This window comes from Rhinatrema bivittatum, chromosome 6 (genome assembly GCF_901001135.1).
Source record: "Rhinatrema bivittatum chromosome 6, aRhiBiv1.1, whole genome shotgun sequence".
NCBI lineage: Eukaryota > Metazoa > Chordata > Amphibia > Gymnophiona > Rhinatrematidae > Rhinatrema > Rhinatrema bivittatum.
In genome coordinates, this window is record NC_042620.1 from 128,992,723 (window position 1) to 129,014,407 (window position 21,685).

The 21,685-nt window shown below is 41.6% G+C and overlaps 1 protein-coding gene across 7 annotated transcripts in view; it reads right to left on the minus strand.

Moving 5' to 3' along the window:
• PDE1A (phosphodiesterase 1A) overlaps positions 1–21,685 on the minus strand; it is a 733,908-nt gene that overhangs the window by 70,294 nt on the left and 641,929 nt on the right. For 3 of the 7 annotated variants that reach the window (XM_029605925.1, XM_029605923.1, XM_029605924.1), the window contains 2 exons: positions 7,997–8,350; positions 1,826–2,317 (listed from right to left, as the gene is read on the minus strand). The exons of 2 other annotated variants lie outside the window; for them this stretch is intronic. In XM_029605925.1, coding sequence (XP_029461785.1) covers positions 1,893–2,317; positions 7,997–8,350 — 779 coding nt within the window. In that variant the 3' untranslated portion in view covers positions 1,826–1,892. Of the gene's footprint in view, positions 1–1,825; positions 2,318–7,996; positions 8,351–21,685 lie in introns of those variants that run through there. 2 more of the 7 variants (XM_029605926.1, XM_029605927.1) reach the window with 2 other exon arrangements.

Genomic DNA, 21,685 nt, shown 5'->3' on the forward strand with positions numbered 1-21,685 from the left:
TTATTAGGAAGAGAATGGCAAATAAAATGGAGGATGTCATAATGCCTCTTTATTGCTCCATGGTGAGACTACACCTTGAATACTGTGTGCAATTCTGGTCGCCATATCTCAAAAAAAGTTATAGTTGCACTGGAGAAAGTACCGAGAAGGGCGACCAGAAAATGATAACGAGGATGGAATGGCTGCCCTATGAGGAAAGGCTAAAGAGGTTAGGGCTGTTCAGCTTGGATAAGAGATGGCTGAGGGGGATATGACAGAGGTCTACAAAATCGTGAAAGGACTTCAATGGGTAAATGTGAATTGGTTATTTACTCTGGGATAATACAAGGATTAGAGGGCACCTCATGAAGTTAGAAAGTAGCAAATTTAAAACAAATCAGAGAATATTCTTTTTCACTCAATGCACAATTAAGCTCTAGAATTCATTGCCAGAAGATGTGATTAAGGCAGTTAGTGTTGCTGGGTATAAGAAAGTTTTGGATAAGTCTACAAGCTGCTATTAATCAATAGGGAATAGCCACTGCTTGTAGCTTACATTAGTAGCTTGGGATCTATTTAATGTTTAACTATTTGCCAGGTACTTGTGACTTGGATTGGTCACTGTTGGAAACACGAAACACGAAACAGGATACTCGGCTTGATGGACCCTTGGTCTGACCTAGTATGACATATGATGTTCTAATGCTCTAACATGGCGAGTTGTAGCTAAAGTACTTCAAACCCCAGTTTTTGCTATATTGATCTCAGCAGCTGAGTACTGTGTAATTATCTGGCAAAAATAATCATGTAAACCTCTAGGTGTCACCCAGCTAAATGCAACCATGCATATCATAACTGGAACTCTCAATGCTACTTGCCTCCCTTGGCTTCTAAATATCACTATCCATTAACCTTCTGGCTCATGATGAACTACAGGCTGTCTGAAACCATTCATGCTGCACTTTAATTACCACTCTACAATGACTTGTTTATTCCAACTAAATCTTGCCTATTTCCTTGTGACACTCCTTGGAAATGCAACTTTCCTGGCCAAAATCTGTCTGCAGATATCCTTTGGATCAAGAAATGGGAATGATGGTAAATCATGAACAAGTTCCTTGTCTTAAATCCCACTCATTAACTTGATGGTTTTGAATTAATAAGACAAGAATGATTCCTTCTAGACATGTTTAAAATAGGCCAATGTGCAACTGACCAATACTACTGGGGCCTCATAGTTGTGTACTTATGGAGAGATACAAACTATATTATATCTTATACAGTGTACCCTTTACAAACTTACAGGGGCATTTTTCAAATCGCGATGGGCCATTATCGCGTGCGTTAGGGCATTATGACACGTGATAACGTCCTAACGCAGGCGATAACTACTGCATCGAGAGTTGAAAATGTAAATGAGGGAAAGTGGAAGAGTTTGGGTGGGGTTTAGGCGGGGTTAAGAAAATTTAGGGGCCTGTAGCGCTGTGGGCAAAAATGTATCACACATTATCATCTGCATTAGCGCAGGAATAGCTACAGCAGTTTCACTGGTGTTACGGGGGCGATAGTGTGCAGCGCGCCCGCAAACGTGGTAGACGAAAACGCACGGCTGCAATACGGCCGCCTGCTCACTATCACCCCCCCCCCCACCACCACTTTTTTTCCCGCTGCTCATCATTCTGCTATATTTATGGCAGAATGATAAATCCTCTGGCAAGAGATGGATTAGTAACGTTGAACTCAATAAACAAGGACGACATTGGCTTCATGGATTTGCATTTGTTAAATAAATAAGTGTAAAATATTCTAAATACAAAGTAAACTGCATTTATTGCTGACAAACAGTTTTTATTTTAGATGAGGTCCCTGTGTAAAGGGGGCTTTCCCATGTTTTCTTCTCAGCAGTTCATACCTTAATAAAGCAACCTGTATAAACTCAGGCCTACCAGGGATGCAAAAGTCATTAACAAAGCTCCTCCTCTAGTCACTGTTGTAGCCCTTGGTCTAGACAGAACTGACTGATGAGAGACTGAAGTGGTGAGTGATGGAAAATTATCAGAACATGGTTCTATCGCCTGTACATTATTCTGACATGAAAGAAACAATGAAGGGTTACTATCTATCTGAGGAGAAAAAACGTAAAAAGAAGAGTAATGGGTGAAAGGCTGGGCGAATTCTACAGCCTGGCTGGTTCCAGGGCTAGATGTACAATCCCATAAGGAGTTATATTCCTTACAACTCTCACTGCTTGTCCTTGGTAAGTTCCCTTCTCTCTCTGCATCTCTGTATTGCCTTCTTTTGATTTTTTCCTGTTGACTTTCATTGTCCATTTGTTCTTCTGCAGAAAGGGAATAAAATATGTTAAATGTGAAAGAAGGCTGTAAATTGTTTCAAGGTTTTTGACTGAAGAGCTTTAGCTTATTGGATTTGTTTTATTAAATGTTTTTCCCCATCTACAGAATGGCCTTTAGAAAGCTGATAATATTTTTTCTTAGAAGTTAAAAATGCATTTACTGTCAAATTAAAGTATAATTTTTGTGCTTTTATTCAGTATTATATGAATATAAGCATGAATCTGTAGGAACTGGATCAGGTACATCTTCATTATGCATGTGTATATATGTGTTCATCTATGCCTACCATTTTTTAACTCTTCTGCTTACAATAATTCACAAACTTCGGGGATGTTATTTAAAGCTTATTACTTAGGACTTTATTCACCCAAATTTATTTTGGCCTCTGGAAGGTAAATAACAGGAAATATTTAGGTTTAGCCTAATAGCAAACGTCATAAAAGGAGATATTCACCATATATTCAGTATTAACAACAAGTTAAAGATATATCAAGATGTCTCATAGTATGTGGATGTTGGCAGATAAGGACTGTTTGACACCCCCCCCCCCCCCCCAATCTCCCTTTTTGCCTCTGACTACACTATTCTACCTCAGGTTATCTCCCAGATGTCAGCCATGCAAGTCTGGCTGCCTTTACTGTTCTAGGTGTGGCCATTACCCTTCCTTTCTCTTATCCCCACTTCTTTCCACCAGAATAAGGATATCTTCCAGTTGTCAGCCATACAAGCTTGAGCGCCTAAATATTATTCCCTTTCTCTCACTAGGAAGTGTAGCCAAGTTAGTCAGCAGTCTGTGTTAGGAAATTGGCCATCTCCTCTCATGTTCTAAAGATGTTCTCCAATGTTGTGCCTACGGAAAACATGCTTAATACATAGTGTCCTACATCTAAGTATATATTGAAGCATTGCTGTTCCAAAAGTGCTAAAATTCTGTAAGTTTTGGTTGCTACTACTTCTATTGGAAAGCTATCTCAGGTATCCACCACTCTCATAGAAAAGTATTTTTTTTTTCAATTTCCTCAGAGTCTTCCTTCCCTCCATAATGCAATTTTATTTTTTAAGGTAAATGCTTCTTTCTACTTTATTGAAGCCTGCTAAATGGTCAAATGTTTCATTCAAATTCTCCTTGTTCTTCTGTGAGTATATTTTGAGTTCTCTGTGCAGGGTTCACTTGGCATGGCTAAAGCATATTGGTAGCCATTCTTTGAACTGCTTCCATCCTATTAATGGGTTTTCAAGGTATGGGTTCCAGAACTGAACACAGTACTCAGGGTGGGGTCTCATTAGTGACCTGTCCAAAGGTAGTTCCCACCCCGCCTTTTCCCTGATGTTGATATTCCTACTTATACACCCAAACATACATTCATGAATTTCTAAACAGAAAAAAAAACCACAGTAAGACCTGATATATTTACATGTTTTTTGTAATATTACAATTCTATGATTTAATTGCCAATTTTCATGGAAGTAATCCTATACACAGCATTTCTGTTGCCAGAGGATGTGATCAAGGCATACACATAGCTGGGTTTAAAAGTTCCTGGAGGAAAGTCCATAAACAGTCATTAACCAGGTAGAAGCCACCACTTATCCCTAGGAGTGAGGAATGGATCTACCCCCAGGACCCTGCTGGATACTGGTGGCCTGGATTGGCCACTGTTGGAAACAAGCTGCTGGGCTCGGTGTACCTTTGTTCTGACCCAACATAGTACATCTTATGCTCTTATATATCAATCATAAAATCTCCTTCCCTAACAGTTTTATTAAAAATGAATGAATAGAATAATCTGGGGAGAGCAATTTTCAAAAGCCATTAACTCAAGTAAAAGACTACCCAGGTAAAAGGGTGTTTTAAATACTGTATTGTCTACCCTGAATGTGAGTAAAAGTAGGTGTCTAGTTCCAGAGTGCACCTATTCTTACCTGCATTTTTGCAGATGTGTTTTCAATGCTGAGTCAGGCTGGGGAAGCAGCATGTATAAGTTTTGTATTTTCAAAACTATGCTTATTGTTTTCCAGGCAAAAAGTATCTGCAGAAAAATCAGGTATAAATCTCTGTGGGTACTTTTACCCAGAGGAATATTCAAATGGATAGAATACTTGCATTTTACCTATGAAAACTGGTGCAAAGCACGCAGATAAGAATACATACAGACATAGGGGCAGATTTTAAAACTTGTGCGCGGGCGCAGATTTGTTCGCGCAACCCAGTGCGAACAAATCTATGCCCAATTTTATAACATGCGGGTGCAGCCACGTGCATGTTATAAAATCCAGGGTTGGCACACACAAGGGGGTGCACAATTGTGCAACTTGTGCACGCCAAGCCACGCAGCCTGCCTCCGTTCCCTCCGAGGCCGCTCCGAAATTGGACCGGCCTTGGAGGGAACTTTCCTTTCACCCCCCTCCCTTCCCCTCCCTTCCCCTACCTAACCCGCCCCCCAGCCCTACCTAGAACCCCCCCTTACCTTTGTTGAAGAAGTTACGCCTGCTTCCTGGCAGGCGTAACTTACGCGCACTGGCCAGCAGCCGGCACACGATCCCAGGCACAGAGGTAAATGGCCGCTGTGCCTGGAGGCTCAGTCCACGCCCCTCCCTGCCCCCCGGACCACCCTGGACCGCTCATGCCCCACCCCTTTTTGCAAGCCCCGGGAGCTACACGCGTCCTGGTGCTTGCACATGCTGCCGAGCCAATGCAAGATAGGTTCGGCGTACACAGGGGGAGGCAAGGGTAGGTTTTCGAGGGCTGCGCATGTATTTTACACACGCAACCCTTTGAAAATCTACCCCTTTGCATCCAAACACATAGGGGAAGATTTTTAAAATTACACGCGGGGGGTACATTTGTGCGTGCTACCTGGTGCGCACCAATGTACACCCGATTTTATAACATGCACGCGGCCACGCCCCGGACCATCCCCGGACCGCTTTACATGCCCCAGGACATGCCCCCGGACGTTCCCTGCCCATTTTTGCAAGCCCTGGGACATATGCACGTCCCGGGGCTTGTGTGCTCGCCGAGCCTATGCAAAATAGGCTCGGCGCACGTGGAGGGGGGTTAAGGGTTACGCGTGGAACTTACGCGCGTAACCCTTTTAAAATCCGCCCCATAGTTTTCAAAATTAGCCCTTGAAAGCATTTTCACTATTTAGGGAATTTGGCAATATTTTTTTGTCTAAAGAAAATGTTTAGTACACCTATTATCTTTTAAAAAAAAATGCCCTGTGCTGATCATGGACAGGGTAATTTTCATAGGTATTTAAGTGGGTAATATAGCATTTTACTCACAGAAATGGCCCTTCAGAAAATTGGGTGATAAATATGTATATTAAATTATGTGCATACACACAGCATGTCCATGTTTTTAAAAACATAGGGGAGAGACATTCCAGGAAGTGGCGAGTTTGGTTTGGATTAGGAATTACGCATATTTCTTTTTTCATTTTAAAAGATATTCACTTAGGGGCGGATTTTCAAAGGGTTATGTGTGTAAGATACGCACGTAACCCCCGAAAAGCTGCCCCTGCGCGTGCCAAGTCTATCTTGCATAGGCTCAGCGGCGCGCGCAAGCCCCGGGACACGCGTATGTCCTGGGGCTTGCAAAAAGGGGCGGGGTGTGGGTGTCCAGGGCAGTCTGGAGGCGGGGGCGTGGCGTGGCCCAAGCCTTCAGACACAGCGGCCATTTGCCGCTGTGCCCGGGATCGCGGGCTGGCTGTCAGCCGGCGCGTGTAAGTTACACCTGCTGGGAGGCAGGCGTAACTTCTTCAACAAAGGTAAGGGGGGGTTCTAGGCAGGGCTGGGGGCGGGTTAGGTAAGGAAGGGAGGGGAAGGTGCGGGGGGGGGTGGAGGGAACGGAGGCAGGCTGCGCGGCTCAGCGCACGCAAGTTGCACAATTGTGCACCCCCTTGCGTGTGCCGACCCTGGATTTTATAACATGTGAGCGGCTGCGCGCGCATGTTATAAAATTGGGCATAGATTTGTTCGCGCCGGGTTGCGCGAACAAATCTGCACCCGTGCGCAGGTTTTAAAATCTGCCCCTATCTGTACAGAAGAGGTGAAATTCCCTCTTTGGTTAATGCGATTCCCATCGCGAGATTGATGCGATTCCCATCGCGAATGCCGGTATAGAAAAACTCAAAATAAATAAAATAAATAAATAAATAAAATGTATGTATAATTCTGCTGGAATAATTTGAAAAACAGGCTTATGCACCTAAGTCTGTTTGAAAATTGGTATAACATATGCATATTGGCTAGATAACGTAATGTGATATAATATAAATTAAATTTTAAAAAAGGCTATTACAATACCATATGTCAACTATCACATGGAAGACAAGTGAAGTAATTCTCCTATTCTACTTAGCATTAATAGGACCTTTACTGGAGCTTGTCTCCAGTTGTGGGCCTCACATTTCAAGAAGTAGAAGGAAAATAGGAGAAATTCCACAGAAGAGCAAAAAAAAAAGATTAAATATTTAGAAATTATTGTCTATATGGAAAGGCAGAAAGAGTTGGATTTATTAACCTACTGAAGAGAAGACTGAGGGGTGATTTTATAGAAAATTTCCCATATAAATAAAGAATAGAACAACATATAAACCAGTTAACTAAAAAAGTAATGGAATCTTCATCACTAGACCTTTGAAATATCTGTCTAGGATAGTTTAGATATAGTGGATCTGCCTAGAGGTAGGGCTTTGGATTAGTTACCATGAGGTCCTTTCTACTCCTATCCTTTAAATATATTGTATAGACACAAAATATTAATCAAAAAAGGTATGAAACCAAGAAGGACTCATCTAGGATCTTATGACATGGAGGTGGTTGTCAACCCTCCTGACACTGCAACTTGCCAAACTGTCATGTTATTCTAATCTATATATTAATAGACAGAAAGAAAAACTGTTGTATATTGATAACAAACATGTTCATTTAAAGCCAATGAAGTATAGCATTGAAAAATAGACAGTGAGATTTTCCTTATGACCATTTGTTTAATTTATTGGATCAATATAAGAATTATTCAAAGATGTTGCCGTGCACAAACTCTTGAGAATCAGGATGTGTTCAAAGTGAAATGCGAATCAGGTGGATTTCATCCTGGTTTGATTTTGTTAGAATTTAGGAGAGGGCACAATTTTTTTGTATAGATCTGGGGAAAACTTGAAGAACATCTGCCAAAATCCAAAGCAGATCCATATATGAGTTTCTTGAATCTGTTTCAGTTTTCTCACAGATACAAAACAAATTATGCTGAAAATAAGAATTACAAAAATTAATTGAACAGATTCATCAAATCTGTGGAATTTTTAACGGTTCAGTCATTTGGTGAACCTCTTTTAATGAGATGAACACATCCTTTCTTAAGACCTTATATGTGGTCCTGAACACTCAATACATGTTTCATTCATGTATAGCATCTTTGAATATTGTGCATATTTTTTCAATATAATACAGTTTTCTCTAAGACTATGAGTATGCTGGATTTTCAAGCAATACTATAGTGAGTCATCAGACAATGTTTGAGTCTTTAGATTATTGACTGTAATAACAGCAGGAGTGTTACACACAATCTTAGATAATGGTGCCTCAAAGACGGAACCCATTTTATTAATGTTAATATTAAAACTATAGAAATCTGATTATTGACTAAAGATTACCATTCCATGCTTCAGCCATCTCCATATTTTGATCTCCCAAGTTATGGTCAGATGCTTCTGGCTCCCAAAGAGAACTGTTGATATATATATCTTCAGTGTCATTATTAGCTGATATATCAGCAAACGACCCATTGGGAGTATTTTGTGGTGCTTTCAATACAACAGAAATTGCACTGACAAGGAGGTTTCTCTTTATTTTTATCGGAGGAAGGGATTCAGTATCAAATATTTCATCAAATAAGTTTTCATCAGAGTCATTAGTAGTCAAACCTTCACTTGATAAATTTTGCTTTAGCTCTTCTGGTCTATGAACGTCTTTATCTTTAGTCCAATCAAATTTTCTTTTTGATTCTTCTGTAGGAATTAAAGGGGATATGAAAAGTAAATAAACCGCATCCCTTTTTATATTGATCTAAAACTAGAGTTATGGGAAGAACAATACACTCCATTCTACAATATTCTGAAATGTACAAACACTTAAACAAAGGCAGGGCTGAAGATCTATCTGAGCTACATTCCTGGATGAATATTTTTGCCGAATGACAAACATTTCATGGCCAGAATATCTCTAGGCATTTAATTATTTGTATTGCTCAGTAATTCTACAGTACATAGTCTCTTCTGCTTGTCTGCTTATTCAAACCATTTTAAATATACACAACACTAGGATACTTTCTTAAAACAGCATTACAAATACTAATCTTTGCTATAACTTTTTAAAATATATTTAATAAGTTGTATCTCACAGTACTCAGTACCTGATGGCCCAGATTTTTAAGTCAGATATATAATTTTAACCTAAATTGTGCACCCTTACTTTTGGCTCATAATGCATATAAATCTTAAGTAATGACAACATTTTTATGTCCTATTAATGTGCTAATTAACAATGGCATCTGGAAGCAATATTTTCAATCATTTTTATTTTTGACTTTCTAGTCTTTGTAGTGTGAACATTGGATTACTTTGGCTTATTTGACTTTAAAGCAAGCATAAACTCTCTAAGCTACATTTTCTCTAGAGATCCTAAATGCAAATTTAAACACATACTTTAAAGTGTGCCCAAAAGAAGTAGCTCTTCAAACGTAAGGTAGCCATCTAAACTGAAATTGAAAATTTGGTTGCCATACAGTTTAATGTATGTTTATACATGTAGGGGGAAAAAATGAGTGTATAAAGTTACGTGTTTTAGCAGCATGCCATCTAATCTATACTAGCAATTTTAGAAAATATAAAACACAAATGTACATCTAATACATTCCCCTGGAACATTTCCTACAATTTCTTTTTTATGCAGCCATGTTTGTGTACATGTACATTTGTACTTTAAGGTGACTGAAAACTAATTTACCTGGATATAGCTAGCGCATGCATAAAAATTCTATTCTTACCCATGTAAAAGGCAATTAAGGGTCATATATACTAAAGTTTTCCCCAGACACAAAATAGGAAAAACCTTTTAGTAAATCTGGTTTTATATATTTGAAACCTTAGACCTTTGTGCACAACAGGTTGCATGGTTGGTCAGACTGAGAAACGATCATAGGACCATTGAATCCTACCTCTTATAGCCTAAGGGCCTCATTTTTCTAAAGTATCGCAGGCCTGCGATACTTTAGAAGATGAGGGGCGGGGGGCCGAAATGGGGGGCGGGCCTGCGCTAGCCAGCAGTGATCGCACCGTCGCTGCCGGTTTCGCACCCAATAGCGCCACCATAGGAGGTGTAGCTATTGGGAGCGAAATAGGCAGCAAAAAGGCACCTACTTTTCGCTGTCCGTGGCGTTGGTGCAGAGTCGGCCCCGGTGACGCCCCGACTCCTCCTCTTCCGGGGCCGACTCCGCCCCCATCCTGGTGTCGCACGCGATAAGGGACTTTTCGCGTGCGAAAGGTCCCTTATCGCGTGCGAACGGCTTGGAAAATGAGGCCCTAACACTGGAAAGAGAAATACCCTCTCCCATGCACCTTTACTCAATTCTTCAGGAGTGAAAAAATTCCTTCCCAAACCTAAACATGGTGTCCCTTTTATATAGAGTCTAACTATATAATCAACCAAATCAATATTTTTTCCAGTAAGATCTTATCCACTTTACATTGGAACTTAATGCTTTTCAACAATGCTATTTACTTAAAGTTAATTGCTAACTCAGAGGTGGACTGGGGGCATTCTGGGACAGATAACTTTAGGACTGCAGAAGAGCTATCCTAAAATTACTCAAATACACGTATCTGCCTTATTGTGGCAGAGCCTGATACTCATCAGCAATGGGTAACAACTGCCAAACAGCTTCAGAGGGCTGAGAATTGCCCTAAGAAGGTATATGAAACTTGAGAGACTTTCCAGGGTTGAAGGACATATACTGGGAAAAGCTCCCTGTAATATTCCTAGTGAAGATGTTGCATCCCATTTTGAGTACAAAGTAATAACTATTTGAAAAACTTTCACTGATGCATCAAATTGGAGCAATTGCTAATATTCGCTCTGTAGAGGAATCTGTTGTGATCCTATTTTTTGTGGGGGATGTGCAATCTTTTGATTCTATGGGATACTCAGTTCATAATGTACTTTATCCTGGGGATAAAGACTTTCCCCAATATTGTAAGTAGTATTATGGATGTTATTGAGGAAAGGGGCTGTAATACCTTGGATAAAACTATTGAATTGTCTTTGTTAATTATTTGTCATACTATGCCAAGCCAGAGGGTGTCACCCTGTAGGGTTGTCTACCTTTGCTAAGATGTCAGTTGCTGATATGACTAAAATTTTAGATTCCGATAGACTAGCGATCTATTGTTTGGATCCTATTTCTTCTTATCTTTTGAAGAAGCCTGATCTGCAGTTACTGCCTATAATGACAGGCATTGTGAATGCAAGTTTGAACCGGGCACTATTTCATTGCACGTGAAACAGAATCTTGATGCAAATGTGGTAGACAATTAGTGGCCAGTTTCTAATCTGCCATTTTTAATATAATCATTGACTGAGGTTTACAAGCAAATGCTGCCTGTTGTTCTTGCAAATTAAGGATTCCACTCACACCAGTCTGCATTCCATTACAGATATAGTATGGAGACAGCCTCTGTGGTTGTATTGGCCTTTCAGTCAGATAAGAGGATGGATTCCCTTTCCATTCTGCTGGATTTATCAGCAGCCTTTGATATAATTGATCATGGGCTTCTTACCCAGCTGTTGGGAGATGTGGATATGTAGGTGTCATGTCAGACTTTAATCTTTTTTTATCTGATGGTACACAGTGGTATTGTTGAAGTCGCACTGTTCTGAGTAGGAACTTGTTCTGTGGGTTCCACAGGGCTTGATATTCACCTTTCTACTTTTAATGTTTATTTGGCCCCCACTGACTGCACTGATCTACAGCTCATGATTCATTTGCCAGATTTTAGTGGACGATATTCAGATTGTCATCTATGTTGGTTTGGACACGGCTTTAATTGTTGTGAACGGGGGGTGTTTAGTGTGCCCTTGTGCCTCAGCCCGGGCCCAGAGCTTCAGGGCCGAGCCGAGGGTTGACGGTGGCTTCGCATGGCTGACGGGCTGACCCTCTGCCAGGCCTGCAAGCTCCCAAAGCCAACCCCCAAGGATGTTGGAAGTTGAATGGTCCTCCGACCATTCCGAGCCCTTTCAGACCTGCTGCGAACAGCATGGAGCAGCAGGCCTGGCCTGAGGTTGAGGGCAGACAGAGGCCTTGACACGAAGACAGGACTATGGTCGATGTGGTGGCATCACAGACAAGACACTTGGTTGATGCGACAGCATCCTGACGAAGACAACAACTGGGTTGATGCATCGGCATCACGGGCATGACAAGGAACTTGACATCCAAACAGGCAACACACAAGGCGTGGACATTGGCACTGTCTCTCAGGGCGCCCTACTCAGGCCACCCGCGGGACTGAGTCGCGGACCACCATGTCCCACTGCGCGCCCTACACAGCCCTTGCAGGCTGGTCACGGACCACGAGGAGAATGGGACAGCGCAGAAAAGGTCCAGGCAAAGAGGGACTTCAATGACGAAGCCGGTGTCACCCGAAGCTCCCTCTAAGGCTGGCGGGAATGGAGGCTCCAGAGCGCAGGGACCAATCCCACCTGCAGACCGCACCAATCTCGGGCATACACCATCCGGGAACCACGGCTCTGCAGGAACGGAAGGCTCAGGAGCACCAGACAAAGACGCAGGGAAGAACATCCTGGCAGGCGGACACATCAGGATAAGGAAGATCATGGCAGAACATCAGGACATGGTCAGGGACCTCAGGCAAGACATCAAGACATGACGACATGGTATAAAAGCAGACGAGACAAGGAGCTCCACGAAGAACAGAAGACCTTACAAGGCTCTGGCAAGCAGGAGCCTCCAGAGGGAAGTCACGATGATGCAAGGCAAACACAGAATGAAGTTGAAGTCCTTATATAGGGCTGCAGACCGGAGACTCCCTGGGAGGAGTTTGGCAGGCCCACACCTAGCTGGCCCTATAACTACGGAGAAGTGCTGCGGGCCGGCCCCCAGGGAAAAGGGCGTGGCACAACCAGGAAGTCCATACAAGCACAAGCAGCCTCAGGCAGGCCCCAAGGACATCGAGGCCTCCCAGGCCCTGAAGCAAATCCTGGACAGTTCACAGGCGAGACCCTGGCTTGGAGCGGCCTCCAGGAAGAGGTAAGGAGCCTCCCGTAGCACCGCTACAGGAGGGTTCATAACATCAATGGAAAACAAACTTAATGAATGAAAGGAGTAGCAGATTGGTTAAAGAGCTAAAACATTTTTTCAAAAATTTCAATCTGAGGCTTTCTGGTTTAGTAAACTGGGAAATAAATTATTAGTTTCCCCTGTACTGACAAAGGTATCTCTATCCCCTAAAAATTTAGTTCATAGCTTGGGGATTAAATTGGATGACCCCCTTGTCCATGCATGGTCATATATGAGCCATCATTCAAAGTTCATATAGGAGCCCATGTCACATCCACCAAATTTGTGCCATACTTGACAGAAAGGATCTCGCTTTGGTAATACATGTACTTATCATATCATGATTAGATTATTGTAACAACTTGTATCAAGGCATTACTGCTATTAATTTAAAACAGCTTCAATTGCTTCAAAAGCCTGCAGCTAGACTGCTGCAGGGAAGAAAAAAGTTTGACCATGCTACACTCATCTTGAAAGAGTTGCAATGACTCCCAGTGGAGAACAGTTCAAAATATTAATACTTGTCTTCTGGTGTCTAAGGAATGGGGTCCCAAAGTATCTCCCTGATTGCTTATTTTATTATGATCCTAGGCAAGTGCTTAGATTGTCACAGCAGGCTCTTTTGACTGTTCCTTCTTTGTTTATTTATATTTTTATATTCTGCTTTTTGCACTTCAAAGCAGATTACATTTAGGTAGATTAGGTATTTCCCTATCCCAAGAGGGCTTACAATCTAAGGGGGTTATTTTCTAAGGATTTATCGTGTGTGTTAAGGCCTTGTCGCACGCGAAAAGGTCATTTTTGCGGCGGTAACATTAAAATTAGGGGGAGGGGAGGAGTCAGGGCGGAGTCACTGCTGCTGGAGATAATGTTTCAAACATTATTGCCGACAGTAGCGCGGGGAATAGCACCACCATTTATGGTGGCGCCATGCCCACGATAGCCTGCAGCAGGTGAAATCACACTGTCGTGGTGCGATCAACTGTGAGCTATCGCTCACCTGCCCCCTCCTTCGGCCCCCCCACCCCCTTTAGTGCAGGCTTCATCATTCTACATGGAATGATGAATCCTGGCCTAAATTTGTACCTGAGACAATGGAGGATAAAGTGATTTGCCCAAGGTCACAAGGAGTGACCCTGATCTCAGTTCACAGCCCACTGCTCTAACCACTAGCCTAGTTTTTGGATATTATTCATCTGATGGCTACTTGTATGGGGCTTTTATGTATATTGCTCCAACTCTTTTGAATAGCTTGCCCCTAGAGGCTCGGGTTGAAACTAATTATCTTAAATTCTGTAAATTTGTCAAAACATGGTATTGTAAAATTGCTTTTATTTAGCATCAACTCAGAGTCCCGGACTGTGGTCTGGATTATGTGTTTCTGACTTGTCTAGGATGTGGATGTTGTAAAATGCATTTATAGGACTGATATCAGTTCATGGGTTGAGGTCATTTGGAGGGATATGGATTTAGGCTGCTTTAATAGTTGTTAGATTTGATTAGTGGTTGTGTGGAGTTGGTGGCTGGAGGATGTTTGGAGTTATTCAGAATTTGTGGGTGAAGGGTGGATTGGGTTGTGGGATTTATTTGATGTATCGAGTTGTTGGATGGAGAGTTGGTTGGGTTGTTCTTTGGAGGATGGTAGATTATTTGGGATTTGTTGGTATTTTTTGATTACTTTGTAAACCACTTTGATGCTATGGGAAAGGAAGTATATTAAATGTAATAAATAAATAAATAATAAATAACCAGGTATATTCAGCACGATAGAGTTGCCATTGAATATTCCAGCAAAGTTAGCTGGATAAGTTTATTTTCTCAAGTTTGCTAGTCAGTCAGCATCTAAATATGGACTTCCTTTAGTTCTGGGTGGAACTTTGCTATTATATTCATTACGATTTTTTCTGTACTGCTTTGATATACCCCTCTTGAAGAATGTGGTATATAAATAATTTTAAATAAATTTAAATAAATAAACTATATTGAAAGGAACACTTAAAACTCTCCTTCTTCTGCAACCTACCCATCTTATGGTTATTCTACATTATTCAATTAACTACAGTCAAATAAGCTTAAAATTTACTCTTCTACATGTAATTGCCCCTCAACTTGCGGTCACCTTCCCAGCCATGGAAAACAGTGGATTCTTGCAACTGGGGTTGGGGAATACAGAATCTGGGTCCATGGATTGGAAGCAGCCTCTCTTGCAAGACCAGCTGGGCAGAGGTTACCTCCAAAAAACCCACACAGAGTCAATACAGTAGCAGGTGCTCCAAACAAAAAAAATGTTTACATGGAAAAATAACCAATTCAGCAGAAAGCAAAATTCATAGTAAAAAAAAGAACTGGTAGAGAAAGCAGGAAAAATTGTTCGGATACAACATTTCACAGTCTAAAACTCCTTCATTCAGGCTCCAAACTTCAGATTTTGTACAATTTATGTTACTCCCAGAGTTCACCATCAGCTCTTTTGTCACAGGTCGGCAGTATTTCCAGTACCTCAGTTGCAGAGTCTCTCTTGATATTTCCCAATTTACTCATGACGATAACTTTCAAACTGGCGTGCATGCACATATTTGCCTACATATGTTGGCCCACACACAGGGATGGAGCCATTTTATAATACATGCATGCATGTTATAAAATAGCCTGGCCACATGTACATGCTTGCCAAATTTTAAGAGGGCATGTGCATGTAAATCCCACTTCTACCGCATAAATCAAGGGATTTTAAAAGGAGCACACAATGACACTATTCCCAGTTTTACCAGTTCATCCCCAGTTTATCCAGTTAAGAGATAGGTCCTTCAAACCCCTTAGTTAAATAGCCTTCACTCCCCCAGTTAACCCCAATTCTTAAAACCCTGCAGATCTGCCTAGTTTTCTTTCATTTTTAATTTAAACGTCATCCATAGCAGAAATAAAGCTATACAGCAGGGGATCTCGGTGCACTCTGGGTTGCATAAGTATTACATACACATCTCAATTTCATGTCTCAAAATGCCCATGCCCCGCCCAGACCATGCCCACACCCCACTCCTTTTAAAAACGTTTGAGATGTGCGCGCCATGGGAGATACGCACGTATCTAGGTAGCTTTTAAAATCCTCTCGGTGCGCGCGAGCTCGACTTATTTGCATATCCCTAATTAATGCACATGCCAGACTTTTAAAATTCGCCTCAGTGTGTAGCAAAGATGGCCCAAGACAACTTCCTCCTTTGCCTTCCGGTAGTTGAAGTTTCTTATTCCCTGCGTTGAAGCTTCAAGACAGGAATATAGCTTCTTGCTGCCCTTCTGGCCCCCTCTTGCTTACCGACTTCAATTCCCAAAGCTTCTTCCAGACTCCTCTGAGTGCCTGTGAGAACACCAGCTCCAAAGAATTCCAAGAAACACTCCATTCTACACCTTGTGGAGGGCAGTTTTATACCCCAAGATTGTTTAATCCCCTTTGGGGGAAGAATCACCCTGTCACTTAGATAAAATGCGCACACACTCTCTGAACTTCCTCTGAAACTCATTTGCTACAAGATTCCCCATTATAGAAAATAGAAGAATATGTCAAAACTCCTCTGACCCCTTAGTGAACCTTCCAAGCTGGAAAATCTACATTTTAACACACAAACCACATTCTAGTGGCCAAGCAGGGACCATATGGTTTGAAGCAAATTTGCTGAAATGGGTTTGAAACTATAATGAAATATATTTCAAACTCTTTTGAAAGAACACTATTTGAACACTTTATGGTATCCCTATTTCTATATTTAGGCTTACATAGTGCCTTCCTCCTCCATAGGGAAGCTAAAGCATTTGAAAGTAATAAAACATGTTAGCATTATACATTAATATACATAATAAAATACATCAAAACTGCATAGAGAAATTAAAAAATCCCTTATACTGCCTGTCACATCCCTCACTTTCTCTAGGGGAGTGAAAAGCATTTTTTACTTATCAAAAAAATATTTCCTCCATATATCATAAAGCACACAATTCATTACAACATTTAAAAAATACATAAATATTGCAAAAATAATATATCATTATAATGTAATATAATAAAAATATTACATTATACATAATCATAATACATTAGGTCAAACTCAAACCACATTATACATTTCCTTCCTTCCCAAGGAGTACATCCCTGAAAAGCTTAAGACGAGCCATATTCTCCTTTCTTACAGGTCTGGGAAGCCATTAAACCATCCTCTAGCTAAACAAAACAAACCCACACTTGATCCCAATCCATTAAACTAACAGCACTCCCCCAACACCAAAAGCATTCTCTCCCCATCATTCCTCACCTCCAAAGGAATCTCCAAATGGGCAATCCCCTTTGTATCACCCCTACTTAGGCAAAGCACCTCTGGTGGCACAGCATCTTTTTCAATACCACCAGGGCAGGAGCTGATGTTGGCAGGGGCAGAGATTCTCCAGGTGGGTAGAGCTACACTGGTCCAGCTCTCCCCAGCAGGAACCGGAGGCCAGGGAAGATCACAGAGGAGGCCTCTCAGCAGGGCACCTAGTATCAACTACACTAAGCTTGTTTATGGCATTGCCAATGCTTGAAACAGTTATCAAATTTACACAGCACAGTGAAATGGCAAATTTGTGATCAGCAAGCATAGTATCCTACAGAATATGCAGACTCTATATAAACAGTGTGCTTTTATGCTTTATTTGTTTAAACAAAACTTTACTTATACAAAAAAGTTGTATTCAATTACTGCAGATTCTCCCACTAGGTTAAAAATACAGCTTGTTTATGAGTAAGAGTCAGGAAAGGGGGAGGATGGAATATTTAAATTCAAGGGATAGTTGTGACAAAAAACAAATCTTTCCTATACAGTAATATATAGAGTTACTGCTCTACGGCAGGTCTAACTTATCTGATTTACTTAACCGGATAAGAGTGAATTTTGCTACATGTCTGGTTAAGTTAATCGGATAAGTAGCATGGTTCTGATCTGCCCACTAACTATTCGGCTATCAACTTAGCTGGATAAGTGCCTTATCTGACTAAGTGGTGATTGCTGAGCATAGCCAAATTTTCAGCAGCAGTCACTTAGCTGGCTAAATAGCGCAAAACACACTCTAAATATTGTCCTCCTTATGTTTATTGTTTAATAGCAAGTCTTAAAGCAAAACAAGCTAAAACTGAACATATTAAATGCAGTTATTAATTTCAAAGATGAAAAGTTTACACTTGCCCTAAATGTTGCTTGGCAAACATCCTTCAAATTATTTGTATCCCTTTAAAACTATTTAAGTTTCAAATATAAAGTGCATGCTATTTGCTGCATTCTCAGTTTGTCAAAAGCACATAACACAGCAGCAATGCTACTCTATTCAATATGTTAAGATACTGACCAGTCCCAGCTCAATTTATAGAGTGTTACAATGGTGCAGCCATCTGGCCAACATTGCAATAGACCTGTTAACAGCTATCAGACTTCACTCACTATTTAACAGTACAGTATTTGCTATTCTATGGGTAAACTGGAATAATCTATGTGAATACTAAATTGATGTGAACAAAGACAGATTATATGGCAGTTAGAGCTCCATATCATTAATTAAGCATCAAGGCTCTGAAATTAGAGTCCCAGATGTTGATCATTATGGTAATACCCTGTTAAGTGCATCCCCCAAAGGCCACAGAACCATCCTACTAATCCTTCAGTGATGAAAGGTTGGAGATCCTTAGGCTATAAAACACTGAGCTTCTGTGTCATCAATTATACAAGATAGCCTTTTTGGTAACAAGTACTCATTTCTTGTACTAAGCCTTCTGCTAAAGAGACTTTTGAACAGCTGCCTTAAGTATGTTGTATGTAAACATTAGATATGCTAATGTATTGCCTTTTTAAGGGAAAAAAAAACTTCCTGCATATATTGTTTATTCATATTAAAAACTTTCAATAATAAACCCAGGCATTTATGGCTTAAATTAATTATCATACCAATAAGAAAGATGACAATAAGTTGCTAATTTTATTTATGAATATTTTATTTACAGTTTGCTTACTATTGTCTGTAAAAAAGCAGCTTTCTTGCACTTTATTTATAAGATATTGATAGGCACTCAATATCATGGAATAGGGAAGTGTTCTGGTATGATTACATCTTAATGACATCCTTTTCAGGCTGTATGGATTAAAAAATGTTCCTGTAACAAATGGACTGTTCTAAGTTACATTTACAGCCAAATTCCAAAAACACCTGAAAACAAAGCTTGGGGTGAAATGACCAAGTCACAATGCATCAAACATGTAGAAAATTATATTCAGTCAAGTGCTTTCCTCAGATCGGAGAGGGCTTGAATCTAATCTAAATTACTACTGAAGGTTAATGTGGCAAGAAAATAAGAAAGAAGAAAATAATCAGTATAAAATTGTTCCATTTTTTCCACTACCATTCAAAAACTAAGAGCTCCAAAAAACTCAATAATGTCTTTAATTAATTTGTAATAGAGATGTGAATCGGAACCGGAATCTGATCGGTTCCGGTTCCGATTCAAAATCTTAAAATTTTGATCGTCCGGCTCGATTTTTTTCTTGTTTTCGGCTCCGCCCGATCCAATAACAAAAAACCCTCCCCCACCCTCCCAAACCCCCAAAAACCGCTTTAAAATTGCCTGGTGGTCCAGTGAGGGCACGGGGAGCGACCTCCCGCTCTCGGGCTATCAGTTGCGTTAATAAAAATGGCGCCAATGGCCCTTTGCCCTTACCATGTGACAGGGTATCCATGCCATTGGCCGGCCCCTGTCACATGGTAGGAGCACTGGATGGCCGGCGCTGGTCCCTCATCAGAAGCTTCTAAGAAAACTAAAAAGTCATGGGATAGGAGGTGATGTCCTTTTGTGGATTGCAAATTGATTAAAAGACAGGAAACAGAGAGTAGGATTAAATGGTCTACTTTCACAGTGGAAAAAGGTAAACAGTGGAGTGCCTCAGGAACCTGTACTTGGTCCAGTGTTTTTTAATATGTTTATTTTTTTGTATTTATTTATTTAGATCTTTTAAATTCCGCTTTTTGCACTGGAAAGGGGTAAAAAAGTGAGGTGATCAAATTTGCGGTTGACACAAAATTATGCAGAGTAGTTAAATCTCAAGCGGATTGTGATAAATTGCAGGAAGACCTTGTGAGACTGGAAAACTGGGCTTCCAAATGGCAGATGAAACTTAATGTAAACAAATGCATGGTGATGCATATAGGGAAAAATATTCCTTGCTGTGGTTATATGATATTAGGTTCTACTTTAGGAATTACTACCCAAGAAATTGATCTAGGCATCACAGTGAAATTGTCAGCTCAGCGTGTGTTGCGACCGTTGCTGCCTGACATCTCCACTCCGCCCTCCTCACCACTTTGGTGACTCCCTCTTGCTCCAGTGGAAGGTTGGCTGCCGTGGCGTCATTCTGCCGTCTTCCTCTGGCGTCTCTGGAGCGGCTCGACGCTGCAATCCGCCATGTTTCACAAGGGCCTAAGGGCACGGGCACGGTGCGGCCCCGACTGATGTACCAGCAATGGCGCGAACCTCAAAGGCGTCCCTCTGAGATGACGTCATCAGTACCGGATATTTAAGGTCTTAGACATCGCTAACAATTCGAGTTAGCAAGGGAAAGGGTTACTCTACCTAAGCTACTCTGCCTCCTTGGACTTACAGGGGTACCTGCTCCTTGGGGGCCTCGCTCTCTCTTTGTTTTTCAGGTCACAGTCAGGAACCGGCACTCACTCCTTGAGGGCCCATGTTCCCAGACTGGTTGCTGAATACTTACTCTGCCTAGAAGTCATCGCTGCCTACTACACCTGTGAGTTATTCTCTCTCCCAGAGCATTCCCTGGAACCAGGGACTCGCTCCTCGAGGGTCTAACTCATTCCAACACCTGGACTACTTCTAGAGACTATTGTGCGAGTGTTACCATCAAGGTTCTGTTCCTGAACTCTGCATACTCTGCCTACTCACTATATTCAGTTTCTCTACAGCTCAGTTATTCAGGATTGCTGTTCCAGTACCTGAGGGACTACAGCCCTGCAGGCACTTCCAGCTCACTACTGCCACCTCTGGTAGTCCAATATGCTGTTTAATAAAAGAACTAGTGTGTTTCTGTCTCCATACTCTGAGCCTGACCGGTGGTCCCTCTCGGAATCTTCCCCTGGGGGCGTGGTCATCTGCCACCGGCACAAGGATCCACCCACAACTACCTCAAACACCAACAGATTGCTAACTCCATGGATCCGGCACAACTCAGTGCTTTGCAGGTCATACCGGGCCTGGCCCAGCGCATTGTAGAGCAGCAAGACACCTTGGAGAAACTTACTTCAGCGTTTCATCAGCTACACACACAGAAGATTCAAAGCACAGCTTCCAATCAAGAAGGTCAGTTACAGGAGGTAACTTTAAAAACTGCTATACCACTGGCGGGTCCTATCCGCTTTTGCGGTGAAATTCAGAAGGCCCGGGGCTTCTTAAACCAGTGCTGCATGCACTTTGCCTTACCGCCATCTTTATTTCCAACGCTCTTTCCAAGACCACCTACATCCTTTCATACCTGGATAGTAGGGCCTTGTCTTGGGCATCTACCTTGTGGGATCACAAGGACCCCATTTTGCAGGACATAGAAAGATTTATGGACTTTCAATGACCCTGCTTGTACTGCTGTAGCCGGTTCTGCTTTAGTGGAATTGAAGCAAGGCAGCAGATCATTGGCTGAATTTGCCATCAAGTTCAAAATTTTTGCGGCAGAACTTTGCTGGGACCCCAAATGTCTCAAGACACTCTTTTGCAGAGGCCTGGATACCCATTTAAAAGACGAGCTGGCTGCTCGTGAAAAACCTGACTCGCTGGACAAATTAGTAGCCTTGGCCACTTGGATTGATCATCGGCTCCGGGACAAGGTGAAGGAACTCCGGCCCAAGGTTTTACTTGGGTTGAAACAGGCTAGTGCCATATCTGCACCTCGGATGGTTGTAGATAAAGATGAAC